This window comes from Haliaeetus albicilla, chromosome 19 (assembly GCF_947461875.1).
Source record: "Haliaeetus albicilla chromosome 19, bHalAlb1.1, whole genome shotgun sequence".
Lineage (NCBI taxonomy): Eukaryota > Metazoa > Chordata > Aves > Accipitriformes > Accipitridae > Haliaeetus > Haliaeetus albicilla.
The window spans coordinates 23,454,649-23,474,577 of NC_091501.1; the positions used below are offsets into that span (position 1 = coordinate 23,454,649).

The 19,929-nt window shown below is 41.6% G+C and overlaps 1 protein-coding gene across 1 annotated transcript in view; it reads right to left on the reverse strand.

The window, feature by feature from the left end:
- The window catches only part of VWF (von Willebrand factor), a 144,822-nt gene extending 125,024 nt beyond the window's left edge, over window positions 1-19,798 (reverse strand). Inside the window, exons 1-6 of the mRNA XM_069806803.1 lie at window positions 19,672-19,798; window positions 18,073-18,127; window positions 17,332-17,490; window positions 15,582-15,684; window positions 15,284-15,492; window positions 5,823-5,947 (exon numbers count right to left, since the gene is read on the reverse strand). Of these exons, the coding sequence (XP_069662904.1) occupies window positions 5,823-5,947; window positions 15,284-15,492; window positions 15,582-15,684; window positions 17,332-17,490; window positions 18,073-18,127 (651 nt within the window). The 5' untranslated portion in view covers window positions 19,672-19,798. The remainder of the gene's footprint in view (window positions 1-5,822; window positions 5,948-15,283; window positions 15,493-15,581; window positions 15,685-17,331; window positions 17,491-18,072; window positions 18,128-19,671) is intronic.
- Window positions 19,799-19,929: the final 131 nt, after the last annotated feature.

The window sequence follows — 19,929 nt, forward strand, 5'->3', positions numbered from 1 at the left end:
TTTTCTGATGCAAAACAGTTGCACAAACAGTTGAAGCATAACTTTCTTCTACTTATTTGTCAGTGTTTTATATAAGCAGATGTAACCATGCTATATATTTCAGGTATTATACACAGTGGTTGAGGGGGAGGGCATGCTCTTCAGAGTAGTTCACAGTAACGGTGCATTACTCCTGGATACCTTAACAAGTACCTGAGGTGACAGCACGTACTGTGCTTAAAAAAAAAAAAAAAAAAGGGGGGGGGGGGAGGAGTCCTGTTTTCATTTTTGGGGAGATGAAAAATGGAGCAAAAAACACCATAGTGTTCAGTAGATGTCTAGATGTCTTCTCTGAATGGCAGATAGTATACCTGTATAGGAAAACTGCTGAGTAGAAAAACTTTTTTTTGCTGAAGGGTCTTTTGTCCAGGTAATCAACTAAAGCTAGTACATGTCTGAACCAAGAGAGAACTTGCTTATGAAAACAAACCAGCCAGAAACGTCTGGCCCATTGGGAATACATTCAGAGTTTAGCAAAGGGCTCCGTGAACAACTGCACACACAGAGAGGTTTTGAGCTTTCTGAGAAAGGCCTCATGGAACTTAAAGCAATACTAAGTAAGCACCATTATAGCACCGAACATGATTGTCCTCCAAAAATATCAGCTCCAGCCTGGAATAATTCTGATGCCCAGGTAACAGCCACCGTGCTGAACCAGCTAGAAAAAAAAGACGAGAAGGAAGGGAGCGGGAACTGCATAATGGTGGTTGGTGCTGCTCTAAGACTACACAGAAGAAGGAGAAAGCTGAAAAAGCGCCCTAAGGGTGGAAGTAACAACAACAGAAGCAGCCAAAAAAGCTATTAAAGCAGCGCTTCAAGATAAAACTGATATCACTGAAAGCAAGCTCAGAGCCATTCAGAGGATGAGCAATGCAGCAACTCCTGGATCAAAGCCTTACTCCAGATACTATCAAATGCAACAGAAAACCAGTATATGCAATAAGCCCAATTAAGGGCTATGTTAATAAGTTTTCTTAATAAAGTAATAACCTTGTTAAAAAGGTAATACAACTCAGACTCTGTATATTCCACTAAATAGTAAAACTGGTAGAAGCAATCTTTTATGACCGTGTTTATTACATACCAGTAAATCTTAGATGCAAAAGTGACTGTAAAAATAAAGGAGATTACACACCAAAAAACCCCATAAAATTAAACCCCCTTTTTTTTTCCTATAGCGTTCTTCAGTCTTGTTCAATAACAACATACTTAACAACTGAGCTCTAGCTGATTATCAAGAAACCAAGTGATATATGTTAGAAAGCAACAAACAATTCATTTTCTCTGCATAGAGGTTTTCTTGCCATCCAAATTGCTTCGGACTTTCCAGTGACTTCACGCAAGAAATTATAGCTGAAATTTTCCTGTCTTTTAGACATAGCTCAACTATTGTGATGAATCAACAGACATAAGTTAAAATATGGGTAAATCCAAATAGATAACAAAGCCGAAAAAAAAAATTTCACCATGAGGGTGGTCAAAGACTGGAACAAGCGTTCAGAGAGGCTGTGGAACCACCACCCTTGCAGATACTTGAAATGTGAGCAGACAAGGACCTGAGCAACCTGACCTAGGATGGCCCTGTTACAACCAGGGGGTTGGACTGGATAGCTTCCAATGGTCCCTTCTAACTTAAACCATTCTGCAAGTTATTTGTATCTTCCCTCCTTTCTTCTTTAAAATTCAGTGGTCAGGTTGAACTAAGAGAGGTCCTTGTTCTTTAGTTTAGGGAACAATGCACATATGTGGTGAGCACCAGATATTGGCAGCCTCATCCACTGCTGTAGCGTTCCTGCTCATGGAGCAACAGTCCTGGAAGTGTCTTGACACAAGGAAAGAAACACCTTCAACCAACAGACTAGGGAGTGAAGCCTTAGGCTGAAACTGTGCTTAGAGTACAGGTGGCTGTAAGATTAAAACTAGCAGAACTGACTGCAGTACCCAAAATACAGGTGAAGGTCTTGAAACTTCACGCTTGACTTGTACATGAGTTCTATTTTAAGTGTTTCTTTAAATGGGTTGGCGGTGTCCTGGCACTGACAACCCTCAGCAACTGCAAACTTGCTGACCTTCCTTCTGCCCCGGTCCCACCACACAGAGCTGTAGGTGGAATTTTGTACATTCCTCCAATTTCTGGGGCATTGCCTTCTGCTGCAGCATGAACTGTATTTGTCTATTGCTTAACATTTGCCATTAAAGAGACATAACCTAGAAAGTAACAGAAGAAAGCAGAGACACCTTCTCGTTCCCTTGAATTTAAACTCTATGGTATATTGATACACAGAAGTGTTTCTCCAGATCATTCAGGAAGGCATGTTCTGGTGCCATAATTGGATATAGTTTTTCAGGATACATCATCTTTTGGTTCACTCAAAGGGAGAATGATTTAGCCTCCCATCTTTCCAAGTAAAAAGCATCTAAAGCCAGTATGTTTAGTATGCCAAATGCTGGCTGTACATTTGAGCAAACATAACAACTGACAGAAGTCACTTCACTTGAATGCTGATTCAGCTAATTGTATATTTCAGGAGCAGAAAAAAAATGAGATTTTTAGATACAGTGGGCTTCAGTTTCACCCCTACAGTGTATTATAGTATGTCCATGTCTTTGCTGGACCTGCTTGTGACCTCTACCATCACAAATTATAGTCCAGAAGTTGAAAGCCTCTCCCACTTGCTTTCAGATCTGGGGATAAATGCTATTTCTTTATAGTGCATATGGAAGTACTCCATGGGATATGAGTGGGACAATTTCTTACCAATCGCAGCAAAAGCTGAACTACAAGAAAAGCAGAAATTAGTTGAATTCTAATTTCAGTCATTTTCACATCTAACATGTTAGAGGTATAGTTTCCTAATAAGAAAAAAAAGAAAGAATACAGTGAACTGTGGCCTCCACCCACCATTTCTATTAGAGGTGTGAAATCTAGAAAATAAAGGTAATGCCTAAGAAGGCATAAATCAGTCATAATGCTTTAAAACATATATATTTTTATTTTCCAGGCTGCCTCATTATGACAGTTATCCACATCACTCCATTTTATGCTTCAAGATCCATGTTACCTATGCTGTTAGTCACCTGAGAGGCTATTAGATTGCAGTACTTCATTGAACATGTACCCTAATTCATCGCATTCCAAGTGCTGAAAAACTGATCAGACAACGCAGAGAAGCTCTTTCTTTTTGGTAACTATTTAAACAGCAGCCAGAGAAGGCAGGGCATGGCAGTGAGGCAGTAGCTCCCTCCCTCCAATACTACCCAGTTTGGCATGCTCTCCAGATCACACGACAAGGTAGCCAACAGGCAGCTCCATTGTGCAGATGCCGAGCCGCTTCCAGCCCTAGGAGGTGAATACATCTATCGGAGAAGAAACTGTATCTGCAGGCAGAGCAGTAGTCAAACACCCTTAAGTGTGTATATTTTTGGAGACAAAGGGCAGGGAGAGGCCCAGAGCAACAGTAGGGTAAGAGTATGAGTTGGGTCAAGAACTTCAGCTGATACACAGAGCCGTTAATCAAGACAAGAGCTCTTCCTTACTAAAGAACATGAAATTGCCCATGTTTTCTGTGATTTGAGGATAAAAGACCAACAGGGCTTTCTAGCTTCACTGCATCTTGCAAAGAAGTCAGAAGCTATCTCTCCAAGGATGCTGGGGCAGGGGGGTGGCCAGAGAGGGCAAAGAAAACCACAGATCTACTCCGAGCAGGGGGACAGGGGCGGGAGGATCGCACTGAACCAAAGCTGTTGTTTTCCTCACCTAGCAGCTGACCGCCTGGCTGGGAGGGAGGCTAGGAGACTGAGGAGATTTACATTCCTGAAGCTGAAGCAAGCAAACAAAGCGCACTATTAAAGAGCCCTGCATTCTTCAGCAGGCACTCGTTTGGCTGGACTTCTATTAATACTGCTGTGTTTATTCTTGCACAGTGAATAAATTAAGCCAATGTTAAATGCTTTGAGCTCATGAACTTAAACGAGAGAGAAGATAATTTCATCCAGTTTGTGAGAGAGCAAACTTGATCCAAGAAACCATCAATATTTAATATGATCCATATAAAACTCACATCAGTTTCAGTCTACCCATCAGACAGGATTTCGCCCTGCATGCCACTCCCTGGCCTCAGTTGCAATGTTGACATTTTCTAAACATTAAACTTGCCTGAACAGGTAAAATTCCAGTGGCCACAACCAGTCGCAAAACTAGCCCTGTTCTAGAGCTGTAACTGGATTTAAAATGCAGTCCTGTCCCTCAGAAGACATCTTGGTCAGGTTGAAACCCTTCATGCTTTGGTCACGCCCTTGGCACCGTGCACCATTACTCAACTGAGGTGTTAATCCATCCCAACCCCAAAAGAAACACCCCACGCACACTGGCTCAGCTTAAGCAAGAAACATAGGCTGGAGATTTCCAAACTGAAATCACTGCTTTATTTCCTCAGCCAAGTTTGCAGGCTGTGAGGCTGAAGCTACAGTGCTAAGGGGCATGAGCATACTTCACTGAATTTCAGAACATGTTTAATACAAGCATCCCCATCCAAAAGCTTAGTGGAAATATAAACATTCGGAACTTTGCAAGCTTGTCTGAGTTCTATTTAGCTTTTTCCAGGTGACCAGGAAACCAGCACTCGAAGTAGCTGTAGGTCAGGTATGTTCCAGGAAGTGCTACTACTCTTGAGAAATTAGAGCCTAGTTTAAGAAGTATTGGTCTACAGGACTTGCATAGCAAAAAACTGACGGCTAAATTTTGGCCTCAGTTACTCTAGTATAAATCTAAACCTGGCACCCACCACATCATTCTGATTTACAACAGGGGACATGAGATCAGATGCAAACCCTCAATGGATGAAGGATCAATTTACCAGGACAGTCATAACCTGTAATACCACATGCAGTCAGTATATATTCAAAGCTACTTTCCTCCCTGAGCTGGTGACCATCTGCCTGTGTCTAAGGGAAACAAGGACCATGTTTATACTTATAAATGAGGAGAACAAAAAGGTTGATGCAGCAAAAGGGGTCACAGAGTTGGCTGAGACAAGCAGTTCTGTGTTTCTTCAACAAACCAGAGCTACTCTCTATGTGCATAGCTGAAGGAACCTCCTCCTGGCAAGGGAGATAGCCTGGTGGCACAGAGCCTTTGCAACACCTACAGAGAACATCTCCTCAGTCAAAAATAGCCTGGCTGAAGCATCTTCCTGCTCCAGTGACTCCAAAATAGATGAACTGCAACATATTCACAAATACTATTTGTGGTTGCGGTGCCCACACCAGGCAGCCCAATGCAGAAATCCCCCTGCTAGCACCAGCCAGAGTCTGCAGGGAGAGCACAAAGTTATCAGGTCAGAAACCACAAGCACGCAGCTGCATCCTGCGTCAGCCCCACACCGGCTTACAGAGAGGCTGGGAGTACCCACAGACAGCACAGGCATGTGCTGTGGACGTGTCCCTTCCACCTTCTGCCTGCACCTGACCCTGCTGCACCACAGCAGGGACCTACGTATGGGCTACCACCAGCCCCGTGGTTAACTCCTGCCAGGCTGGACGAGGAGCTGCACACCTCGTTCCAGAGATCAGCGCCCAGTATAGCTATCTCAAACCATGGTGCACCTCAGAAACCCAAAACGGCTATCTCCTGTACTTCGCATCCTAATCCGTTTGCTGAGGGAGGACCACGTTAGGTACAGACATAGATTCAAGGAAGCATTTGTGTTCTTCTGCCAAAGGGCAGGCAAGCTGCCTTCAGGTAGCGGAGGACAGAAACCAGAATGGTATCTTGTGGCACCAACCTTCTCTACAATATCAGATGAAATGTTGCAGGTGTTGCTCGGAGTCTGCACTCTCTTGCACCGCTTGTTTTCACTGTGCAAAGCCCAGGAGTTTACAAAATCATAGCTGTTTCCCACAAGGGTCCCTGTGAATGAAGAGGAGAAGCAGGTGGTCATTATTGGCTACTATCAACGTGATAGTCTGCTGAAAGCTGTTTTTAAAAATAAAAACCGTCATGTCAAATAAGTTCCTATTCCAAATAGACTGACTGTAGAAAAGCCACTTTCAGTGATCTGGACTAACTCCTGCAGAGGACCTCTCTGAGCTCAAGGACAGACTAAAGCCTTCAGAAGGCAGCCCCCAGCACTTCTCACACCTGCGTGAACATGGTAGGAGTTATTTGCTGGTCAGCTATAATCTACAGAAACCTAAGTGTGCCTACACGTTTTCCAACTATTTAAAAGTGGTCAGTAAAACACAGGATTTATTAGAGGCAGACAAAATGAAGCTGCTTTCCCTAACCAAAGAAAGTATTAGCATTCCTGATCCCAGCTAACCTTGATTTTCTCCTTCTATCTGAAACTAAATCTTGTCTGCAAAGAAACTTAGCATACACCAAACTGACACGGGCCCATGACCTTACCATGTAAGCTGTCCTGAAACATGCTCCCCTGTCCTATTACAGGCAGCTCCTGGCCCAGGTTTGGCAAGATTTGCACCCGCTTCGCATAAAAGCAAAACTGAAGGATTTAATCTGTATGGCTGCCACTTCCTGGGAGATGCAAGCCACATCTCTGCTTCTCTTGCTCCATAGTTCTGAGAAGGGGGGATCCTCCCAGAAAGGGAATGTTCCCTCCTCCTCCTTTTGCCTCCCATGGCCTGGCTGATTTGAGGACTACCTCTGCTTCCTTCTCTGGGTACCTGCTACAAAACAGTTAATTTCATGACTCTCAGTTCTGTAACTTTGCTTTTTAAAACCCTACTGTGTTGCATGTGAGACTATCAGTTGCCACTGTTAACGCACTCCCAAGACCTTATGCAGAGAATATGTTGAAATATGACCCTGACTGTATCTGGAAAGTAAAAGAAATGCTTCCCAAATATATCTATATAATGTTTTTATATTTTGTATTTTTATAATATATCATAATATATAGGTACATATAATAAAAATTTAATGGAGCTACCTGCTGTACATTAAGTACAAACACACAGAATATACTGCAAGCTAAAACTGTTCCTAAACTAAAGGGTAGTCATGAAAACTACACTGAGAATGCTAATGCGGATGTAATAAAGCCAGTAGCCTTCAGTAGACTTTTTTGTAAACTAGAAGTTAGGGACTTATAAATGTAGCATATGTTAGGCCCACAGCAGATGTCAAAGGAGGAAGACTCTAAGGAAAGGATGACAGGGAGAGGTGGTAAAAGGCATGAAATTTTCATCTATGCAGCCAAAACTCAGCACAGAAAAAGAAAAACAGCAACAAGAAGAGCACAGCCCTTTAGCTTACCACAGACTGTAAAGATTAAACAATGAAATCTAGTCTGATGAGAAGCAAGGTGCCAAATTAAATACATCCTCTTTTGTTTGCACCAATACAGCCTGACACTAACAGTAACATAATAGGAGATAGGCTCTGCTCTGAAGTAGTGTTCCTCTGGCTCTGAATGCACGTCCATGTTGAGGTTCCCACTGGCAGGTACCACCAGATCCTCATTTACCCACAAGTTAAGATTTGAAGGTTGGGACAACTGTTGGCCCTGAAATGCTGGTCACCTGTTTTTTCATTTCTCCCCCTCCATTAGATTTTTTTTTTTCTTCTTCTGTGGTGTTTGTTAATTCATACCTCCTATGTAGTTCTTTTATGCAACATTTGTATTATACTATTTTAATTCTTCTGCTGTATTATACAATTAAGACTTTCAAGTAAGATTTTTTTCAAAATAAACAATTGCAAAACTTTTGTGGGGTGGTTTGGATTTTTTGAAACCCGCTCTTCAAACTCTTTTGTTGCCAGTGCCTGTCTATATATTAGCAGATCATTCCACAGGCGCGAGCAATTTGCCAACAACTTGCCAGAGCAGTTCTTCCTCCTTGCAAAGTCCTGGGGCCCTTAAACTGAGCTACAAGCTGTTTGGAACAGGCAATACTTGATCAATTTGGGTTTGCTCAATAGCCCAAGGTCCTGCCCCGGGTAAGCCTCCTCAACACACAACAGTAAAGATCTAGGATAATAATGAATTGAGAGATCAGTTGACAGTGTGTTTTTCCTGTGATTTGTCCAGTGTAGCCTTAAGTGACCTATGGCAACGGATAAAGGGCTGGAGAGGCACTATGACTTTAAAATGAAAGTGCTGCAAAACTTTGCCTGCACTTTTTGCCAGCCTGTTTTTCCCCAGAAGCTTTGTCCTCAATGCTAAACAATGCAGTCACTAAAGATGCACAGTATTTCACTGAATACCACTGGTTATTACTCTCAATAATACAGATTCAATAGAACCTGTATTTTCAGCGTACTTGTATTTTCATTGAATGAGCAGCTTTACAAACACACAGTAAGACACAATCCATACTCCTGGAAAGGTGAAAAGCAGGAGGACATGAAGGTTTCACTGACCATCAGAAGAGCTCTAAAGTGAAACTATGAAGTGACTCCGGGGCCACCGAGCTGCTTAACAAATTGGGGTCATAGGGATAAGTTCTTTCTGCAGAGGGTAACTTTGGAGAGGACTCTTCAACCCATATGCTGCACTACACACCCTCTCGATCGGTGTGGTGATTCTCAAACACTCCATCTACTTGATGAGGCTTCAAGAAGAAAAGCAGGGATGGAGAATTGTCCCCGGCACATCCGACTGCTCCGGGTAGAGGCAAGACCAGCCGCCACCACCACTGCCTTTCACCAACACCTTCATTTCCTTCTGCTGAAGGACTCGAGGGGTAGGAAAGGAGATGCGGTGAAAGGGACAACACAACAAAAACAGCCTAAAAAACTCTGAGGTTTCTTAAGGGCGCAGGTGATACTATTAACAGAGCAGCCAGGCAGCTCAGCTGCCTACTCTGGCATTGCACACCCACCACGCAGCACGACTGCCCTCCTCTCCTACACAGCAGGGTTTTGTTTTCCTTCTGTTCCTTCCATGTTCAGTTTTTCTTTTTTCTCTAAGCAGCCAAGATTCTGGAGAAATAACTCCTAATCAGGGTTCATCAGAGCCCTACACCCAGAAACCCTCCACATGGCCCAGGCAGGACTTTTGCTAAAGCACCTGTTTGTCTAAGTCTTGCAAATAGATGCTGTCACAAAAGGTAGTGAAAACAAAGCATTTGGACACAAGACAAGCGCTTGAAGAACCAATGCCTGATGTGGACCATAGTACAGACTGATATTGGCATGCAAACTGGCTGCTCAACAGCGGAGACCCCCAGGCAGCTAGTTAGCATGCAGTCTCCTTTGAGGATGCAAGATGGGTTCAGGAGGTAGCTGTTAAAGCACAACCCAAATCTCGGCTTCTCCCTATGTCCCAGAAACATCCCACCGCTTTGATGGCCCTGCTAAGGTCCTCCAGAAGAGGGCCACGCACCAACCACCTGAGCAGCAGGTAGGGCCTCCAGGGACATTCTGTTGGGCTATGACTTTAGTGCTCTAATTGCTGCCCTCATGTCTCTGTCCCGGGGGGGGGACGACACACAAAAAAAACCAAAAAAGACGCAAAACAAACCAAAAAGAAAAAAACACCAAAACCACACTGACATGTTTTGGGCAAGACTTCCCTCCCCACCCACCCCCGGGGTTTTTTGGGGGGTTGTTTTTTTTTTTTTATGGTCAGAACAGTTGCTTTCACTTTTCTGATTTTCAGATAGATTATGTTCATTCTTGACAGAAAAATCAGTGTTCACTATGATATCTAGGTGTCAAAGCTTGTTTACTTTGAGACTGATGGTCAGGCAAGGTGAAGCATTAGCAATAACCACCTCATGCTCAAGGCACACGAGTGGGAGGCTGGAACCCTGACCTCCCTCCCTGGACCTCCTGCAGATTTTCCATATGGCCATAGGCCCATCAGGCTAACTCTCCCAGGGTCTGTTAACTCATCTGTAAAATACATGCAAGAATTTGTTCAAGATACTACAATACTGTGAGTAGAGGTGTGTAAACTTTCACATGTTGGTTATTTACCAAGCAACAGGGTTTTTTTTGTTTGTTGGGGGGGGCGTGTTTTGTTCTGCTTTTCTACACAGATTTACATGGTTTAGTACATGGTTCCAGACAAGCAAAACTATTGGCAAGGATGACCAAAAAATGATCCATAGTTTGGACCAAATTAATGATATGAAATATTGAAGTCATGGGCTATAAAGTCTTTCTTGTCCTCTCTGGTTCAATGAATATAAAACAAATAATATTAAACACAAGAGAGGGAAAGAGCCATCTCCAAAACTCTAAAGCCCAGTGACAAAGGCACGCTTCTTGCAACAAAAAAATGTAAAACTTTGATTCCAAACTCTGAATGAACCAGAATGGGTTGTGAATGCAGGTTTCCGGCATCTCAAATGCCATATAATGAAGACAGGTACAAGGTAAGTCTTCATCTGTACTGTTTGTAAGCGACAGCTGAATTCCCTTGTGAATCTATCCCCTTTGCTTTCAAATTAAAATGTAAGAAAGAAAATGAGATTATTTACTTAGGCCAAACAAAAGCTTTAAACTTGCCTAAAATCAAATTACTGATATCCTTTAAAATGCCAAGAAATTTGGATTTCAGAATGACCAAAAACTTTTCTTTCTTTTGGGGGGGGGGGGGAATTTACCTGCACTACCATCACTGTGAGTTTGGAACATGCTTTAAAAGCTTCCTATAACAGATACCACACACAGGGAAGTTGCATATTGAGTCATATGCATTTATACTACTTCTGGAATGAAAACATTACCTGAAACATCAGATTTTTGCTTGCAGATACTGTCTGCTTCTACCTGTTTAACCTATATTCACCTCACCAGTGGCATCATATATTCAGTATTTCAGCAGCTTAAAAGGCTGGAATGTGTTGCTGACAGCTGGAGCAGGCTCAGAATATCAAGCCTTTATTCAAAATTAGCCACAGGTATTGTTTTATCATTAATGTCTTTGTAATTTGAAGACTTATTCCCAGAAACATGCTTTCTGCCAGTACCAAGAAAAGCATAATGGGACACTGGATTAATTAGAGTTGGCTTTTTTTCCTTCCATAATGCTAAGAGCATGTAACATCCACAAATAACAAAATGATGGATTAATAGTCCTGTATTGGACTTGAATGAGCTCTTCTGCACAAATAAGCTTTCATGATGACCTAAACATCCAAGTGCCTCTCAGTATTGCTGTGAGACAGCTCAACGATAAGAGTATGGGGCAAAGGCTGAGGCTACAGGCACACAAATAAGCTCTGTGAGCTTGTGTTTCAGCCTCTCTCATTGGGGAGAAATTACCTTACACTTTCTGCAAGGTAAGAGCATGCCCTTTGATCACTAACATGCTGCAAGGCTATGTTTTGGCAGGTTTTGGCACCTTGCTCACGTGTGCGTGCCCTAAGGAGATTTCAAGATCAAGTTGCCCATGTTGTGTCAGAGTTCCTCCATACTATTACATAAGTCACCTCTTTTGGTCTGTGCTTTGGATCTCCAGTTGGAAAACGCTCACGACAATGATCATGAGACACTCAAATGCCACGGGCTGAAGGCTGCCAAACAGATATCTGAGCATCTAGAATGGACTCAACTTCATGTTTGTGATATGAGCAAAGACTGGCAACCAGTTAGACACGTATGATGATGTCAGTTATCAAGTCTTAGAAGCTTTCACAGAATGGCTCTAAAGGACCAGAGCCTAGCTGTCAAGAAAAAGCAGAGGAGAAATTAATTCCTTCATTAGGACCTAGGGGAAAAGCAAACAAACAGAAAAACCAAACAAAAAAAACCCCTGTAAAGCTTCCAAGAACTTTCTTTCTATATTTTTAGTTATGCTTAAAGTGCGAGAACAAACTCTCAAGGGGCAGCTGGCTTGTTGTTACTGCCATATCTAATAAACTAGCAACAACGTACAATATAATCAATCTTGTTTGCAAATATTAGTAGGACATGAGCACTTCTCCATAGGATGAACTAGTTTAGTAACCAGCTACATCAACGAGAGTGACTTGGCACACCATCCTCTGTCTGAATGACAGTGTGTCTGCAACTCTTAAAACTACTGGGGAGACGAATTTTTTTTTTTTTTTTTAGGTTCAAGAGCTACCACCTAAGGCCATTACCTCCAAAGCTGGGTCCTATCAGTGTTAATTTGCTAGGGTATCATAGCTTGAGTCACATCACTTAGACCTCCAGGACCTCAATAACTGAGCATCAAAAGTGTACACAGAAGCAACTTGTTATCCTCTCATCAGACTACCAGTTCTCAGTTTCTACACCAAAACACGGCAAGGAATCATAAGAGTGCCATGACAATAGCACATGATTGGAGAGATTGTAGAACTTGAGTATAAATATATCAAAAGAAATTAAAATTACACACTGTTCACTAAGTTTAAACACCTTTCCCTCATGGCTCCTTTATTTACTTGCTGTTTAAGTGGTAATGTCCAGTAATACAGCAGGTACTTCACCTCTTATTTCACCACCACCCCAAAACAATCCAAATATAATTAATGAAGTTCTATATCATAATCCACTTTCTTAGGAGCAAACCAAACTAACCCTCTGTGTTATCAAACCACAAATTATTTTTTTTCTAAAATAAAGAAAAATCCTATTTTCATTTGTTTTCAACATAAACATTGCAATTTTGTTGAAACTTTGACAAAATGTGTGATGTTACATGAAAGACTGTGTTTATGGGCTATATTCTATCCATGACAACTCTGACTTCTACACAAATTTGGAATGTGGTCCTCTGCCACAAAGAAGCCCTAGAAACAGGCCATCAAATTACAGGAGTTTCCTCCTATGCAGGCATATATGAAGATGATACAAAAGTATTACATTAGCTTTTAAACTGTGTGAGCTACAGTCTGTGAAAGACAGAAGAAAACATTTCAGTTGCAGATCTCTTCCCATCACAGTAGTTCTTACAGGCTCCCCTTTTACCAGGCAAGGACTATTAGCAACCAGACGGGTTACCATTTCAGTGTAAACCAAAGCAGTTTAAAGGCTAGTACATCTTGTGGTGCCTGCCCAGCCTTCAAAAAAACCTGGGGGAAAGTTTAACACATCTCAGCTATCTGACAAGCTCATTGGCTATAGCACAATACCTGATGCATAATCTCTAGCATCATCTCTCTGCCTTTGCCTCTGACATTCAGATCTGCACAGCGCTGCCCAAGGGTTTCCAGACGAGAGCCCATAATCTTGGCAACATTAGATCATTGTCTTTTTCCTTTGCGTGCTGCTTCCATTGCCTATTATTCTCAAGCCCAAAGATCTTATTGTATTTATTATCAATGCAAATCCAGCCCAGAAATATATCTAATGGATTAAAACTGAGGGCCCAATCTGATAAATGGAAATATGCCCAGGTTTTAAGAGGAAGCAGTAGACACAGGAGGAGAGTTCAGTCTGGCGACAACCTTCAGTGCCCTCAAATCACTAAGTCATTACACCAAGCTCACATTCTGGGTTGGGTTGGCCTTTATGGAATCTAATCAGGCTAAAAGGAGAGCAAACAAAAACTGCAGTGGAAAGAAAAGGGTAAACCATTTCACAGGCTACCAATAGGCTGCCTAAGTCTTTCATTTAAAGAATATTACCTCTCCCAGCTGCTTGTGTTGCCCCTTACCTAGAGGCTAGTTTCAACAGTTTAAAAATGAATTTTAAAAACCACAAATGATCTGAATTAATCAAAAGCTGATTTTACTTGGAGAAAGTTACAAAACGCTCATATGGACCACCCCGCCAGCAGAGCTGCCAAGGGGACAAACAACATGCAGGCACAGTGACATCCCTCACTGATACAACAAATTCAAACATAATTAATTCTAGTTCCTTCTAAATTAGTTTAAATGAAAGGTCTATTGTATCAGAGTAAAAAACTGGCAGAATTGCTGCGACACGATTCTAATCTTCAGGCTAAAAACCACAAATCTGTGTGTCCACGCAGATTACAGAAGTCAGGGCCCTTTCTCATGCAGTAAGAGTTATGCATGTTCTCTTACTTCCTCTATTATTTTTCAGCTCTTCCAAGCAGTGGCCCTGTCATGTACTTCATTACATTCGGACACTTGTGGTTGTGAAAGCACTGCTTTTTTTAAGAGGAAGGATACAGTTTCTGGCGTGTGAAACAAATACAGCCTGCAAAACATTAAACAGGAGCAGCAGAAGCAGTTCAAGGCAATACAGTCTCCTCTTCTGCTCCTGCTTTCTATAATAGCCTCACTCCTATTTATTGTCTTGAGAAAGAGATGTAAACTTCAGATCTCAACACATTCAGACATCAAGATATCCACCAAGCCCTGCCAAGCAATTCTGTGAGCTGAGTTTGTTTCTTATTATTTACATTGCTGAAGGACTGATCAATCATTTTAATATACTATGAAATCGGGGGGGGGTCCTGTACACAAGCATAGCTTCAATGTATCCCAAGTGTCAGTAAGACACATCTCTAGAGCCCTGCTAGGCTCTTCTCCAAGTTTCTTTGTCTCCCTTTCTATATTCTGTATCATTTATTTTTAATACATACATTAATATGTTAAATTGATAATGTAAAGTATTAACTAACTTTACTCTAAACCTCTTCAGGTAAGTGCTAAGAATTAAAAGACACTCTGAAATACCACAAATCAAGATCAGTCCTTCAAAGTCATGTTCAGGGCTTTTCCAAAACTCTTAGTCTTCACCCACACTGGCAGACTTCGCAAAAAAGGTGTATGGAGCAGCAAAAGCAGTCTTGTTTCTCCCTATAGTGTGATATAAGGCACACCTCCAATCCAACAGTGCATATAGACTGGGAAATGTCATTAAAATGTAACCACTTTATGGAACAGCATCCCATGCCAAATCCAAGTACAAACCTGCCAGTAGCAGCCCCCAAGATTTACTATTCTGTTATTGCAACTCCCACTTGTCTAACTTATGAAAAATTAGAAGTTGAATCAACAAGCGTTCCTCACATCTTTTTTACTGGGTCTTCTCCTAGTCAGTCTCCCCACACATGATATTGCACATTGTTTAGCCCATAGCTTTATCTTTGTATTTCAAGATTCAAGGTTTCTAAAAGTGTTAAATTCAGATTTCTGGGCTTTGCTGAGGAATGAGATGTGACAGCAATTTCCTTTCAGGAGAACAGAAGATGAAAGAACTTAGACAGCTTTTCAGCACACCAAGATGAGGTACGTGACAGGTTTTATAGAAACATCTTGCTGGATCAGCAAAACCTTTGTTGAATCACCCATCAGGAAAAGTGTGCAGAGCATACATTAAAATACAATCAGTTAGTCATAGTCTTACCTTCCTGAGTTCTGAAGTCATCTTCAGCAAATTTATTAAAGTTGCCACACAACCCACAGGTCTTATTATAGTGCTTTTCTTGAAGGAGTATCTGAATATTCCCACTGATATCAATCTTCACCACAAAGCCATGCTCATCACTGGATATTTTATAGTAACCTGCCTCCTTCTCTATAAATATGCCATTGGAGGCAAAAGGTATGGAAACCCTGTGAAGAAAAATAGGAATTTCTCAGAACATGACACACAAAAAACATCAGTGTCTTTTTTCTGCTGGAATACTTGTTCCCACAGGTACCTTTTGTCTTCCTGCATCACACCTCCATCTAAAGAGAAGTGAAGATTGAAATATTCTCCAAGATACATAGAGAAACCAATTTTCTCCCCATCCTGGTAGTCACCTGAAGAGATGAGACATAAGCATATACTGTTAGTTCTGGGACTGGGGACAACTTGTAAGTACACAATGCAGGGTTAGGAGCATACCATCTAACATTTTCCAGAAGCCATCTATCTATTTATCCCATAGTTGTTTAACGTGAAATGGACAGATAGTCCCAAGATGAGGGCTGGCATCAGCCACTGGCAGGCACATGACCTGGCACTGGCTGTGGACTCACACTCTCCCCGTTACTGTCTCTAGCCAGTGAATTCTCCGTCCTACCACGCACACTGGAGAAGTTTTCATGAGATGTGCCCAATGATCTGCCTTGCTCTTTCCTCTCCTAGTTTCTTCCCAAGAACAACCCATAGATCAGCGGTAAGGGAAGGGGTTTGAATCCGTTGAACTGGTGGAAGAACTGAGCCAGGATATCTTCATTCTTGATAAGCCCTCTAACCATCTCAACTGGTCTTTAAGGGGTGGATGCCAATATTGGCTATCCAACTCGGGGCGGGAACTCCCTCTGAATTTTTCAAAAGGAGCAGCACATTGAGATGGAGACAACTTTCTTAAGCTCTGAGAGAGAAGAGAGTGGGGGGTCAGACATAGCTCTTTCTCTGCTTTTGCCTGTTGTCTAGCTTTGACTTTACAGCAGCTCCTTGTGCAGTGCACCACTCATTCTGGACCTCCAGCTCTGCACAGACCTAGACACTTTACTCAACAATGTAGATTGCACTTCACAGCCAGGTGTCCACCCACACACATATACTAAGATAGGAATCAAAAAAAAGATTATGCCATGCTTATGTGCCCAATATGAACATAAAGTGTCTGCTCCTGATGGTTTGGTGGTTTGGTTTTTTTTTTTTAAAGATTTAATAGATCACAGAAAATACTGCAATCAATTTATACTTCACATATGCTGGTGGGTTCTCCTATATACAAAAAAATTTGTATCAAGTTGTTCAAGTAGAAGAAGAAAATTATTTAAATTGGTATATGGATCCTTTTCAGAGTGATGGGATCAGTTTATTTCATTTTACTTGTAGTCAGTAAAAAGTCATCTTGAACTATGACTAATACACAATATTTATTAGTGAGTATAAGAATATCTACCAGAAGAGTTTGGTATTAAAGTAATACACAGTTTTGGTTCTCATATAATCTCTTGCCCATCCCCAAGAATAACACTGCAGAGGCTCATGCTAATTCAAACGCCTTTTGTCCTGCAGGATGGGATTTTTCTTACTGGGGGAATTTAGCAAACAGGTAAAATTAGTTCTACAGGGTTGTGTAGTTCCTATTCCTGTACTCAGCTTTAACAGCCACATTCCCCTAGCATATTCAAAATTAAAAAAGGTCTCGCTTTCCCTCTTTAGAAGAGCCAGTAAGAAAATCTCCATTCCTTGGCAGCTTAGTTAAGCTATATTACCAAGGGATAACAGAAGCCAAAGTGACAGTGTTTCCTCAGAAGTAATCCTACTTTCAAAAAAAAAAAAAACACCAAACAAAGAAAAACAAGATCCTTTTATGCAGAGGTCCATCCTATCTGACAAAGGACAACTGTTTGTCTTTTCTTCTCGGTGATGGAACCCAGCACAAGTGCAATGCCACATCCCTACAATATTTTGCATTTGTTACTTCTTGGTATCTTGCTCAGACTCACCTAAGAGTGTGAAGGAGCGCTTGTGACAGTCCCCAGCAAGGAGGTAACTGCAGTCCCCAGCAAAATTGTAGAAAGAACCATCAAAAGTTTTGATGTGATCATTCCCAAAAAGGCTGCAACGGGAAACTGATGACTCCTGAAGCAAAGAACCTGATGATCCTGGATACCAAAACACAACATAACTCGCAACGTAAAACAATAATTTTGTAGTTCAGGAATTTATCGGCTGGATTTTATCACCATTGATCATTGCATGCCCTGGACCTTCAGCTCTAGCTTCTAGGCAGACTGTATGCCTGGCATGACATTCCATAGGATCAAGCACAGATTTTTTTTATTATGTGCATTAGTGAAATGGTTTTTTTGCTTTATTTCTACTGGCCCAAACCTCACATGGGTAATTTCAGTCCTGATCCTTTGAGGAATGTTGTGCGTTCATTCATTTGTGCCTGCCTGCAATCCCATTAAAATCAATAGGGCAGTAGCAAAGCCCCATAATTTGTTCAGCCAAACATCACTGACTTCAGGGACTCCTTGTGACCCAACATAGTGCTTGTTGCAAGGTAAAGAGACAAAAGGAGTAACTTTATCAATGGCTTCAGCATGATGAGAATATTGCCCAAGCCAGGACTGCAGGATTAGATGGGCAAAAAGCAGGTGGTAGCGGGGGAATCTTACAAAAGGAACAGTGAAAACATATTCAAGCTCCTAGAAACCAGGAAAGTAAGCATGTTTTCCTACCTGATATTACCGTGGCCAGCAGCAGGTTTGTTAGCAGCACTGCCAAGAGGAGCATCTGTCAAAATTCAGAAAGAGAGAGATTAGAATATGCTTAGTTTGGGGCGTTCAGTCTGTTTCACAACAACTCACTATTTTCTATCCTTTCTTTATAAAGTTATTTTTGAGGTTCTACAACATTTCAGATAGCCGTAATCCATGCAGACTTTCACAGTAATTTGGTTACCCACCTATGCTTCTTTAAATAGGCAACATAGGAGAATAACCGTTCTTTATTCCTATTTTCACTGCTCGTTGCAGGGAAATGTGGGCTACCTCCACAGAAAATGCAACCCAACATACACACACATCCTGATCTACCTGAGTTAATACATTGCACACACAAAGCCCTTCAATAGGCAGCATTATTCATCAGACAACCTGACATGAAGAAGCACACTAGATTGGATCAGCCAACTTGACTCCAGGAGAAGTCATCTCTGCTGCATGAGGTTTGCGTCCTGCCCAAACATCCATGAAGGGACAGAATATATAGGTTTCGCAGCAGCCAACAGTTCTGGCTGGCAGACCATTATAACCACATGCTTATAATCCACTGACTTCAGGGTGATAATATGCCTGAGATAAGGGGCAAGAAGTAAAGGGGGGGAAATCATGCAGAGATCAGAGACCTGAGGGAAAACTTCCATTCATCAAAATCAGTTTTAGCATTGCCTCCTGCTTTCTACAACCAAAATGTCAGCTTTCGCTCTCCATATGTCTATAAACTACCTCCTGTACTGCCAGGCCTTTAAAAATAATAATAGGTTATGAGTGTCATGCAGATGGTGAATTACAGATGCATTTTGTGGCAAGACGTTAGCCATTAATGGATGAAAGCTGTAGGGAGCTCCATTTAAGCAAGTAAATTTCAGTGATCATATAAGCAACTAGAAAGGCTTAAATATACCATACTTTAATATATTAATGCCAGGAGACCAGACATGCCTTTCTCTAAAAGACCCTCCAATTAAAGACTAGAATACATTTTGCAAAGACAAATTCTGATTTCAGTTTACAGACACACACTTCTTATTGATGTCAATTATGTAGGTCCAATTCACAGCCACATAAACAAACATCGAGTTTGCCTTATTTACAAAAGGCAGGAAAAGAAAGATCTATTATAAAACTCAGTCTAATATAATGCTGCAAATGCCAATCTGACATAAGGCTGTTACTGCTGCAAGATAGCTCAGAAGTGGCAACTGCATGGGAATGTGACTACAGAGTAATGGTAAAGAAAACAATAGGCATTATTCTCAGATTACACACTTGCTAGTGTATTTTTAGTGCATGCACTGTGTCATTGTGACCAAATCAGATATTGCTTTTCTTTTTAACCCTTCAGTTTTACAAAGCAGGCAAAGAAAAAAAGACAGGGTATAAACCTTTCTCTTCAGCCCCCTTCCACCTCCCAGTCTGTTCTAAGCTGCAGACCTGAAGTTTCCCCCAATTCTAATAGAGCAGGTGCCACTACCAAATCAGAACACAATCAAATAAGGTCTACCAGTATGTAACGCTCTATAATTTTATCACTGGCTTAATTAGAAATTAATGTACCTTCTTCTGTGCGAGATTCCTCTTGCACGTGAACAAGGAGCTCCTCCGGTTACCACCTATAGCCTACAACACCATTGTTCCCGTGTTCCTTCAGAAGACAGGACTGGAATGGCTTTGGTCTGTTTTTGTACAAGCCAGGAACTCTTGTTCATTTAAAAGGAAAGATAAAGACCAAACGTCACATCCGTCTGATTCTCAAGACAATAGATTAAATCGCTATCGTGTAAATCAGTAGTCTTAATTGCCAGAAAGTTACAA